This window comes from Cimex lectularius, unplaced genomic scaffold, assembly GCF_000648675.2.
Source record: "Cimex lectularius strain Harlan isolate CLEC.00 unplaced genomic scaffold, Clec_2.1 scaffold146, whole genome shotgun sequence".
NCBI classification, from domain to species: Eukaryota; Metazoa; Arthropoda; class Insecta; order Hemiptera; family Cimicidae; genus Cimex; species Cimex lectularius.
In genome coordinates this window covers 223,003-235,042 of record NW_019392741.1, presented here as the reverse complement: position 1 = coordinate 235,042, position 12,040 = coordinate 223,003, and the positions used below count along the sequence as shown (strand labels likewise).

Below are 12,040 nucleotides of genomic sequence, written 5' to 3'. Positions count from 1 at the left end.
TTAATTTTCCACCAAAGCCTTAATTTTTTTCTTTTTTTTTAATGAGGGTCATATCAACCCTCGAAGTGCTGGTGCTCGGTGGTGTTGGACGTAAGTATATCTGGTTCAAATGCAGGCCCGTTGGTCCCAACCAATTTACCTTACAGTGATGAGTGGCGGGTAAACAACTAAACCATAGCGGTCACTGACGCTCCCTTACACTTTTTTTTTAGAAGAATGAAAATTACTATGAGATTTGTACTGTATGGCGTAATATTAAGCCAAAGAAAAGAAAAAATACTTGCATATAAACTTTTAAGTAGAAGCCATGTTATATCATCAAAGAAAGCACACAGGATCATGTCAATTGTTTAAATTTTTATTTGACCATCTGTTACAAGTTATCTATCAAGGCTATCTCAATAATTTGTTTAAAATTCGTAACTTCTTAATAGAAAATACAAAACGTGCAATTTCAACACTTTTTTGACAACTTTTAAAGATTGCCCATGTACAATAAGACAAATCTTTTAATTTGCTTTAATCAAAATGTCGTTAGAAAAAATAAACCATTTTTTATTCAACAACACTATGGACACAAAAGGGACAGCTGGTTATTCTGTATAAAGGCCTAGATAGGTTTTCTGTTTTTTTGTACTTTTTCTTACGAAATTAATCCAGTGAACCAAAATTGTTGAAGTTTAGAAAATACACCACCTCTACTGCTAATCCTGAAGTGAGCTGTAGTTTAATATGTACGTACGAAGTTTTTTCAAAATATTTATTTCAATGAAATGAATAGTTACAATTATTTTACAGTGAAATTAAAAACTAAAAATATGAGAGTAAAATAATTTAATTCAGCTCAATTAATAAGCGATTTTAATAATTTAATGGGATGGAAGATTATTGGAACCACAAAAATAGAAATAAAATAACTTCTCTAAATTAAGCATGGAAATTTGATATCTTAAAATTTCTTTCATAATATTGAAATCAAATCTAAATATGGAATACATAAACAGGCAATAAACACATAAAATATTAACCTAAATAAAAAAATAAACTAGGGGAGATGTGATGAAATTGCATCATATAAACTATATTTTACCAAACTTGTCTGCTTGGATATAAATGTGCATACAAATATTTAAAATTTTGAGATTCAATTTACAATTTAATATGTATTTCCATAGATGTACAGAATATATCTATATCAATTTTTTCCTAAAACCACAAGGCCTGAAATCTGAATGATTATTATGCAATTATATCCCTCAGTTAAAATGTTGACATTTAAAATTTCTTTTAAACTATTGAAATGTAATTAGCAAGAAGTGGTGAATGTGGTGAGAAATATAATGCAGCATAAAAAATAATAATAATAATAATGTCCTTTAACTTTTTGTAATAATATTGTACATATATATAAATAAATTGATTATGAGCTCAAATCTGCCGTATGTACATACAGACATGTGTACAGAATTGAGCCTATCACTTCTCACATTTCGCCGGCGATTCCAGCTTTTGTGTAATTTACAATAAATTACTAGCAGGCCTTGAGAATCACCTATTGACGGTCGATGTGGTACTAAATTTTCTGCTAAAAGCCCTCTCACACTACACATTCACACTAATAAATACATTCACTCTCAATATAGACAAAATGAGATATCTATCATGTTCTAAGCAATAAAACTGTATTGTTTCCTCCAAAAATCGGAATAGTGAACTCAAATGTTCAAAAGTAAGGATCCATGTGTCATTTACACAATAATTTTACATGAAAAAGTTTAAAGTTGCCAGTAAAGTTAAAACTTAAAATGAACACTTATTATTTAATTAATACAATCGATAAGTGCCAGAAATAATTTAATATAAAATAACAACATACAAACATAAGAATTTGGTTCACTGAGTAACAGGAGTACATAAAAATGTTGATCTTTGATTGATTATATGTATAATACCTAGCTAGAGAAAGGAGAAAAAAATACACTTCGGAAAAAAAAAATTTCCAAAGATATTCCTATCCTTACAATTTGATAATAAGAGTACTACTAGGAAACTAATAATTCTGAACTTTAAACCCTACCGGGTTACAGAATGAGAAGGATTATTCTCTTTGTAATCTGAAAGTTAGAGAAGACACTTTTCACTTCATTGCGATTTGCCCTATCCTACAGAAATTGTATTGTCAAGACAGGATTTTATAAATTTTCTGGATGGGTGCACTGGTGGGTGTACACCAGAGTAGCTTGGATTTACAGAAAAGATCTGGTTCATGAATTTAATTTTTAAGAAAATCAAAGAAAGGATATACTTTTTACCCTTTTTTCATTGCATTACTACTATAGACTGCACTTCATTTATTTGTTTTTGTAGAGATTTTTCTGTTAAAAATATTTTTTTCCTATTTCATCATTTATTATATGTTATATGGATGTATTTGTAATTCTATAGGTATATATTATGTATTCATTGATGCATTTGGGGGTGTCAGGGCCGCAACAGTTTAGGCGAGACACGGCGCTCATCACTGTAAGGTAAACGTCCCGGGTTCGAATCCAGCAGTCCTACATTTATATCACCTATGCTGTTGCGAACCCTCGTAAAAAAAAAAAAATAATACATTTGCTAAGGCCTTCTAGCGGCAGATGGAATTTCCATGCCATATTTTTTATTTATGTATTTCTTATAATTGTACATTTATTATTATTCAATTCACTAGTTTCGTGGTCCGCTTGACCAATTAATATCTTACAATTAATTAAGGTTTTCAGTTGAGATAAAAAAGATAATTGGTCAAGCGGACCACGAAACTAGTGAATTTAATAAGTTTAAAATGAAGTATACTTCACTAAAGTTCTCCGTGGCCATTTCATTTGTCGCCGAGAATCAAATTGATTACCGACATTTGAAAAATGGCAAAAAGGAGGGAAAATTCAAATGGTGTGGTTGAGATCGAGGTATCCGAGTGGATCGAGGTCACAATAGCTCAAGTGGTAGAGCAGCGGCATATCAAGCCGAAGATTGTGGGTTCGAATTCTCGTGCCATTGACTTTTTTAACACAACTGAAAACCTTAATTAATTGTAATTTATTATTATTGGAATACTTCATATGGTTTAAATAAAAATAAGGGAGTAATAACAAAATCCACTGATGTACTTTTTTTTCATTAAACTTACTTCTTTATATTGGTAACATGAATGTACAAAAGATTTCTGATATAAAACAAATTAAATTTATTCATTTGCTGTAGACTTTATTTATCTGTAGACTTGAAATATAAGTTTTCAAGCCGTTTCTCAAGTCAAATATTGATCTTTTATAATATACTTTACAGAATTGTAAAAAAATGGACGTTAGCAGAGTGAAAGATCAAAAAAATGTCTCTGAAATCCTTCCATTATGTACTTATGATAATGATGAGACTAACTGTCGGCCAAGGCTGGTGGTGAACAAGTATAAAAAGTGCGAATATTCCAATGCAAACGAAGTTTTCTCGACTGAAAATGAAACAACCGGCTTGGACAAAACGACAGAAGGTTTACTGAAAGGGCTTATACCACATTCAAACGATCATGTGAAAAATAGAGACCCCATTGATAAACTTTACAGCCTTTTCAACACGCTGAATGACAATCAGTTTCCCAAACAGTACATCCCGGCTCGTTACAACATTTCAAAAGGAATCACAGACGAACTGTTTCATAAAACAGAAATTGAGGTAATTTAAGATTTCAAGCATTCTCTGCCTCTTACATTTATGTAACTGTTTTTTAGGTCAACTTTGAAACTGTGAAAATGTCTCTGTGGAAGGCTTGTACAATCATGGAACAAGTGAATGGTGTAAAAAGTTGAATGACAAATATAATATGTATAAAGAAGTGAAATTCAAACGTTTTTAATGTTAGAATATAAGTCTCCCTCCCTTTTTATCTTTTGAAATTATATTTACATTCCGTTAAGACAAAAGCTTTCTTTTTATTTCTTTCGAACCATTAAAAAATAAAGAAGAAATTGTTAAAATTATTAACTGTGGCTTTTGATCCTGATTTTATACTCTGAAGCATTAAACATATACATATCCGATTTTTTGATAACAGTTTCAGAACAAATATTCCTTTTTTTTCAGTTTCCATTTCATTCAATGACTGGAAAACAGCAATATGATTTAATGCAAGCATGCTATTTGCAAGTAGCCAATTGCTTAATGGTTCTTAAATTACTTTTGATGTTAAGGGTAATAAATAAAAAAGAAAAGACAGAATATACAGTACCCACGGCTCCAAGGGATGAACTGTGTAAGACAACGGTGTGCAGGGGTAGAAGCTAGGGCAGAATGAGATATTCAGGGTTTCGTTTTGAAAAAAAAAAAAAAAAAAAAGGACTACCAAAAATAAAATAAAAAAACTACACCATACAAAGATACAAAAAGAGTACTCAGGGCCAGGGCCATACACACAAGTATGTTTCAAGTCAGTTAAAAATAATTATTAATTTAGGATGGATAATGTATCAGGATTGTGGTCCATACTAAGACTTTGATACATTGCCCATCCTAAATTAAAAGTTTTCTGGTCAATAGCGTCGATGTCATCAATAACATACTATCGCATACTATTATTATTATATAACATGAAATACCCAAGTAGTCATCAGTGTATAAATAATTTCCAAGTTGTTGACAGAAAAAAAAGAACCTGATCCTGACTTGTGATAAAACATGAAGACATCTTCAATGTCAAAATCCTAAACCTCATCTTTTTTTGGGCTGAATTATTAAAAAACAGTGTAAATTCTCAAGAACTAGCAACAACTAGAAATTCTCATTTACTAGCACCAAGCTTCTGTAAAAGGCATTTTCTTCTGTTGTCCGTATAAAAATAAATACAAGAGCATATTAGATGCGACTAGTTGGAGAACATATCAAAATCAATAGTCTCAAAAATCCCTTTTTTTGGGAGGGGGGGGGGCTCACAACACAAATGTGAACTTTGTAAGGCTTAATTCCATTTATGTGGTATTACATTCAATAAGTTTGTATTAGTTGATTTAAAATTTATTAACATTCCTATGTTTTCAGTATCTTATTTTAAAGATATTTATTTCTGAAAATAAAAGAATGAAGTGAGTAAAAATAAGGAACAGTTTATTGTGCAACCTCCGTACTTTTTATATGGGCAGGTATGGTAGGAAAGGGGTACAATGAAGTATTGGATGGGGTACTCTTTGAGGATCTTAACTATACGGGGTATGAAGATTGAACAAGGTTTAAAACTACTGATTTAGTCCTATTGTTTAATTAATTAATACTTCTTATCCATTAAGTGTCATCAATAATTACCTATCAGTGCAGTGCCATTCTTTCTGCTTGTCCGCTTCCTATGTCCAATAGATAAAAAAAGTGGCTCGAGTACAACTCCTTGCAGAACCCCAATCCCAATCAATATAGGCCAGGTATTCACATCCAACTTCATCCAAAGGTTTCTAAGTAACATATAAGAATGAAAAATTATATAGTGCTGCGAAGGTATGACACTGGGGATTAAAGGTCTGATGCTTCACCCAGAAAAACGCCTACTCACCATCCAGGAATACACTTGAGCAGTCTCTCAGAACTATATTTCTATTTTAAAAACTCTTTTTTCTTGCTAATTAAAATTAATCATAAAGGTTGAGTATATTTAACACACTTTTTCATAAGAAAATATGAAATTTAATTAAATTCAACTTTATTTTTCAACTCAAAAGATAATTTTTAATTAATTATTTCCAATAAATTATGTTTTCTGTTCTATTTAATTTCAATTAATTTATTCATATTTTAGTTTTTAAATTTTCCAAATTTAAATTGTGGTGATAATCAAAAGTTTTGCGTTATCACAAATGATATCATTAGGTGAACTGTGACGTGCTTTTGATCACAGGAGGTTATTCTCTTGAACACCCGGGAGGATTTGTAACGTTTCTTGTAATCTTGTTTATTTTTCAGTTGTTATTTTTTGAAAATAACATATTTGGGAACAGAAAAACTCATGGAAACATGTTTTTCATATGCAGAATGTTTTTCATAGCCAAGACGAGAACTTAACTTTGTACATTTAAATTTGTAAGTGCATATGTATACAATAAAGTTGATGTTAATATATTATTATTATATTAATTGATGATATTAATATATTTTTTATGTAATTGTATGTTTAATATTAGGATAAATCCCGTCTGAAGTGTGTTAAAATGGCTATGAACAAGCTGATGCACCCAAAGAACCCTTACAAGACTCCACCGAACTTCAAGGAGCTTGCGCTGCAATTCCCCGAATTCAGAAAGTTCGCACGACAGGTTTGTTCTTATTTGCCTATTAAGTCAATTTTGTCCAATATATTTTTCACCAGTTCCCTCTCGACCTATTTTACAGGACTTGTCGGGAAAAATTGGCCTGAATTTCAAGAATGAAGGCGCAGTCTGGGCTCTGACCAGTTGCCTGTTAAAAAAAGATTTCGACTTGGATGTGAAGACAGTCCCGTCTCACTTGGTCCCAACGCTGCCTCTCAGGCTCAACTACATCCTTTGGCTGTCGGATATCGTGCAGTTGTTGCGTCCCGGTCAAGAAGGGGCCAGTGGGATCGACATAGGTATCTCTCTTTGCATTTATTTTATTTATGTAGAAATATAACGCATGGTGTGTTATGACCCACAATTAGGAACAAAAATAAAATCATTCAGGTAACGTCCTTCTTTAAGACCAGAATTTATTTTTTACTTATCTTATTTATTGTGTAAAAAAACAAAAAACACCAAAATAATCATTTCCCCCACACAATTATTATTGAAACGTAGGCAGACTTGTGCATCTTCAGACACACTACATTTCAGCTATTGTGACTTCAGTACCACCGAGACAGGGGGCTGCGGTAGCCGAGTGGTTAAGACGTCAGTCTCTCGGCTAGAAGATCCTGCGGTCGTGGGTTCGATCCCCACCATCACCTCTGGACTTTTTCTGACGCCTAAGGGGACCGGTGGCCGCAATTGAAAGAAATTGACATGGTACTCATCAATGGAAGGGGCGGGATTGGATCTCAGCGACCCTGAATTTGATCCCAACCCCCTTCAAAAATGAGTTTCTTCGAAGGAAGAACGGGGGCTCAAGTTCACATTTGTGTCACGAGCCCCCCCCCCCAAAAAAAAAATGGAGCCAGGGATAAAGTACAAGCTGTACAGCTCAGCTGCAGTGCTCAGGAGGTAACTCCTCCAATCCCTGGTATCCATTGGGGGGGAGGAAATATCGAGACACCAACTCATCTCAACCTACAGTTTCAAGTACCTTCAGTACTTTTCAAATTCTTCTATTTTTGCCTTACATTCAAATTATGTGTAATCGTTTGGATTCTCTCTCTGGATTAGTGAAATACAGGTCCTTCAGGAGTTATTATATTGGGTTGTCCGGAAAATAATGCAGGATTTTGGTATTAAACAAAAAAAAAAGAAACTAGTTACTTTAAAGCAATGTTCTTTAATCAAAATAATTTCCCATACTCTCAATACATTTCTCCCAACGTGTTGGTAACTTATTANTGACATTCATACAAATGAGTAATCCTGTAAACGTAAACAGAATATTTTATATAGATTTTTTTTAATGAAAACTTAAAATCCTGCATTATTTTCCGGACAACCCGATATTAATATGTTTTTAGTTGATCTTAGCTGACCCAAGAGCAATCATTCAAAGTGATTTATACATAATTTTGAGATCATGAGATGTGGTGGAGATGTACATGTAATACACCCTCTTTTCAAAAATTAAGGATCTTACACATGTAACAAATAAGTCTGATGTAATTTACAAAATCAATTGTATAAATTGTCCGACAGCTTGCATTGGAATTACATCCCAATATTTGGATAAGAGGGTAAAATAACATATCTATGATTGCAAAAACCAAAACAAAATCTTACAGCACTGGCTACCCACCATTTTGAACGCCAACACAATTTTGATTTCAACAATCTAAAAATATTAAACACAGAACAAAACAAACATAAATGTAACTTTTTAGGAATGGTTTACATCAACCGAGACAAACACAGCACCAATTTGTTGAAGTCACAACAGCATTGAACACACACGTGTAAACTCGGCTGCAGCTAAGATAATACCATAAATCAAATTAAATATCAATAACATACATGTAACACACAAAACATACAACAATTTGTCTCTCCTTTCCCTAATAATCCTGTCTCTAATATTCCTGAAAAGCTATCCAGGCCCAAACAACAAACGATTAACGTTTTTCCATTGACAGTCCCTTTCAACTCAAAGAAGCCAACTTCTCATAATTTAAATGAATTTCCATCCCTACCTTCTTTCCCGCTCCTTCAAAATCAAACATTTATAAATAACAAAACATTAAAATCTCATTAACACTCAAAACACGGCACACAACAGTGACACTTCTACACAGATAACACTCATTTTGAGTGAGCACAAATACTTTGATTAAACCTAAAATTTCTATATTGTATACATCATTGTTTAAATTCATTTTCATATCTTATGTGTATTTGTATGTGTTTATAAATCCCAGGCTCTGCAGATGATCTCAATAAGATCAAAACGTTGGCACAATAAAGAAAATATTTTTCTATACATACATCACATCAGACCACATTCCACGATCTCTAAATAATCATTAATTAATGGCCACTAAATATTACACAAATTTATGTAAAGTGTGGCTGAAATGAAAAGACTAGTGCCATGAGTGGGACTTGAACCCACGACCTAAAAGTGACCACACTTTTACATAAAAATTATAAATCACTTTGAATAATTGCTCTTTGGTCAGGTAAGACCAACAAAAAACAAGAAGAAGAACCTGAACTTCACTAACATCTCCTCATGGCCACTTAAAGTTTACCAAAATCCAAAAGATTACACGTAATTTGAATGTAAAGCAAAAAGAGGGGAATTTGAAAAAAATGTAGGTTGAGATAATGAGCTGGTATCTCAGGGGTACGGAAGTCACAATAGCTCAAATGGTTAAAGCAAAGTACATTTTCCAAACAATTTCTGAAAAAATAATTTAGTTTACGATTTTTTTTTTGTCTTTTTGGAACAGGTACAGGAGCATGTTGCATATATCCATTAGTGGCAGCAAAAAGATTTTCTTGGAATATGATTGGGACTGAAGTAGACGAAAATAATTTCAAATGTGCAAAGGAAAATGTAGAAAGGAATGGTCTGCAAGATAAAATTCGAGGTTTGTTTCATGTAATTAATTTTTTTCCGGTTTTATTTATCTCACAATTTCAAATAGTATAAAAAAGGTTTCTTTGCAGTACTTTCGGTAAAGCAAGGTACATTTCTTTGTGGTGTTGTCAAAGAAGAGGAAGTTTATGACTTTTGTATGTGTAACCCTCCTTTTTACGATGAAACAAATCCTAATGATAATTGTAAATCCAAACGTAGGAGTGAAGAGAGGCCTGGGCCTAGAAATGCTCAATCAGGAGTAAACGTTGAGTTGACGACTCAAGGAGGAGAAATTGCATTTGTTCAGAACATAATCGACGATAGTCTAAAGTTGAAGGATCAAATTAGGTAAAATTTGTTATTTTACAAAATAATTTTACAGTTATAAAAAATAAGTTTTTTGAATTAACATAGGGTTTATACGACTATGCTCGGTCATAAAAGCAGTCTTGCACCGTTAAAACTGTACATAAAGAAAAACTGCGAGGCAAAAATCTCTTCTACAATGTTTTGCCAAGGGAGAACAACAAGATGGGGTCTTGCGTGGACTTTTCTTCCCAATGTTGATTTGGACAAAGCTGACATACAAGGTCTTCTTCCAAAGAAAAAAGTAGACTACGTCCGTTCGGCGGATATTTCCCTCGAGGGCGACACACTTCATCAAGATCTTGTCAGCAAAATTTTAATTATTTTAGATCAATTAAAGGTTAATATTCAAGCAAACAATTTTTGTCAGTAATCATATTAGTTGCGTTTCTTTCTTTTTTTAGATCGAAAGAAAATGTTTGCAAATGGCGACCAGTGAAGGTGAAACATACAGCATTCTGGCAAGGAAGAACACTTGGATAAACGATCGAAAAAAAAGAAGAGAGGAGAAAAGGAAAGAGTCGCAGATGTCAAATTGCAACACTGACAACGATTCGGTCGAACCTGGTTCAAAAAGGAGATTCGAAAATGATGAAGGTCCATCTAAAAAAACAAAATATGATGTCGACAGTGAAAATGAAGTTTATCTTAAATGCAAATTAGCCATGAAGAGACTAGAGGGTGTCTTGGGAGTTGAAATGACCTTTGTAGAAGGCTCTGGAGGAAAAGACGCTGTTAATCAGCTGTTGCAATACTTAAAGAATCACATCAAGTAGATGCAGTAAACCCATTTATTTATTTTTGTGTAAATATATTTTTGGTTTTAAATTATTTTGTTTTACATTATTTTTTCACCTGTCTTTAGTTGTAGAATAGTGAACTGATTTTTTTAATTACAAGTATAGTGTGAAAAAGCCATACCAATCCACACAAAGAAAGCTGGTTTACAAAATTTGATAATGAAAACTGGAGCTTTGAAAGTAAAAGTTCTGAAATTTTACGATCTCACACTTCAGTCACAGATGATTCACAAGTTTTTCACACTTCAATAAACCATCATTTGTTATAACGTCAAGAACTGCAGAAGCCCTCTGTCACAAATGGCGGTGTAAATAGTTCATGAACCAATTTATATTTATAAAATCAATTTATTATTTCAAAAGTATATAGTGTTTGCACCACACTTGAGGCATAGCCTTCTAGTGCCCAGGGGGTTTATGTGGCTTGGTTATGTCATCATAGTAAGAGTTCAGGAATATAGCCTTGTCAGCAAGGACTCTGGGTCCAAGCCCTTCATGGTTGATCCATTCAATCAACGTACACAATCCAAGTCTGCGGTCAGAGTGAGAGGGAGAAGAATTGCGAATCGGTCAAATGAAGACCCAGATGAGACAGTAGTGACTAGTAGTCGATGGCTCATTTGGCAGTTTTGTGTTCAGAATTCTCAGTTCAGCTCCGCAGTGAGAATAGTCACCTGAGTCCAGGTTGTTCTTTTTTGAAATCTGGATATCTGCCAAAAGCTGTAAACTACCCATTTCAACTACTGGACTCAGGACCATGGTTCATCGCATTCTCTGAATTATCTCTCTGGCTAATTTATATATTTTTTATGCCTTTATTTCCTATATTAGCCAGATAGTTTATTCAGAGAATACGATGATTAATTTTATTCTTGGAGAAAGGGGAGATGGAAGGAATTGAACACTCTGTGGGTATATGAGCTGAGAGTCTAACATGCTTACTACTTGCCTACCATGGTCCCATGTCCAATAGTTGAAAAGGATAGCTTTTGGCATTTATCTGGATTTCAAGCAGTCTGAGTAGAGAATTACATCCGTTTTTCAATGCATATTGTGGACAGATTTATTCAGTCTGATGATGACCACTTAAATGCTTGAAATCTGGATAACTGCCAAAAATGGTTTGTGGGTAGAACTTTTTTTTCAACTATTTAATTAATATACTAGTAAATTCAAGATCAGGGATGCGGTCATCAAAAAAAAAAAAAAATCATTTTTGATGACCACATCCCTGATCTTGAACTTACTCCTCCTGATGGTTGAATCATCCTTCCTTCATTTATTTTCACTAATTTCGTGGTCTGCTTGACCAATTAGTATATTACAATTAATTAAGGTTTTTAGTTGAGATAAAAAAGTCAATGGCACGAGTGGGATTCGAACCCATGATCTTCGGCTAGATATGCCGCTGCTCTACCACTTGAGCTATCGTGACCTCAATCCACTCGGACACTAACTTCCCATCTCAACCCCACCATCTTCCTTCATTTAATTGATACAGTCCCTCCATCATAACCACTTTTTCACCGATCCATAATCACGATCTACAGTCCAGTGCAACTACATCCCTCCTCCGAACGACGCCTGTATGCTGAGCAATAAATCTGATCCCCTCAAACTGGACCATT

General features: G+C 33.5%; 2 protein-coding genes across 3 annotated transcripts; both read left to right on the top strand.

Moving 5' to 3' along the window:
* The first annotated feature begins 407 nt into the window (after positions 1-407).
* On the top strand, positions 408-3,886 carry LOC106669941. Of its 2 annotated transcripts, none has more exons than XM_014399845.1 (3): positions 408-734; positions 3,331-3,714; positions 3,771-3,886. In XM_014399845.1, the coding sequence occupies exons 2-3, from the start codon at positions 3,343-3,345 to the stop codon at positions 3,846-3,848; spliced, it is 450 nt and encodes a 149-aa protein (XP_014255331.1). In that variant the 5' UTR covers positions 408-734; positions 3,331-3,342; the 3' UTR covers positions 3,849-3,886. The 2 variants fall into 2 exon arrangements, with proteins under 2 accessions (XP_014255331.1, XP_014255332.1); XM_014399846.2 differs by having other exon boundaries at positions 444-715.
* Positions 3,887-5,920: 2,034 nt separating this feature from the next.
* LOC106669960 (U6 small nuclear RNA (adenine-(43)-N(6))-methyltransferase) lies at positions 5,921-10,443 on the top strand. The gene is made up of 7 exons (XM_014399886.2): positions 5,921-6,099; positions 6,201-6,332; positions 6,409-6,625; positions 9,116-9,256; positions 9,336-9,594; positions 9,661-9,952; positions 10,017-10,443. The coding sequence occupies exons 2-7, from the start codon at positions 6,228-6,230 to the stop codon at positions 10,386-10,388; spliced, it is 1,386 nt and encodes a 461-aa protein (XP_014255372.1). The 5' UTR covers positions 5,921-6,099; positions 6,201-6,227; the 3' UTR covers positions 10,389-10,443.
* The last annotated feature ends 1,597 nt before the right edge of the window (positions 10,444-12,040 follow it).

Coding starts and splice junctions, on each gene's coding strand:
- LOC106669941 (XM_014399845.1), top strand. CDS start 3,343: ATGGACGTTAGCAGAGTGAAAGATCAAAAAAATGTCTCTGAAATCCTT. Junction 3,715..3,770: donor TTCATAAAACAGAAATTGAG/GTAATTTAAGAT, acceptor ACTGTTTTTTAG/GTCAACTTTGAAACTGTGAA.
- LOC106669960 (XM_014399886.2), top strand. CDS start 6,228: ATGGCTATGAACAAGCTGATGCACCCAAAGAACCCTTACAAGACTCCA. Junction 6,626..9,115: donor GGCCAGTGGGATCGACATAG/GTATCTCTCTTT, acceptor TTTTTGGAACAG/GTACAGGAGCATGTTGCATA. Junction 9,953..10,016: donor TTATTTTAGATCAATTAAAG/GTTAATATTCAA, acceptor TTCTTTTTTTAG/ATCGAAAGAAAATGTTTGCA.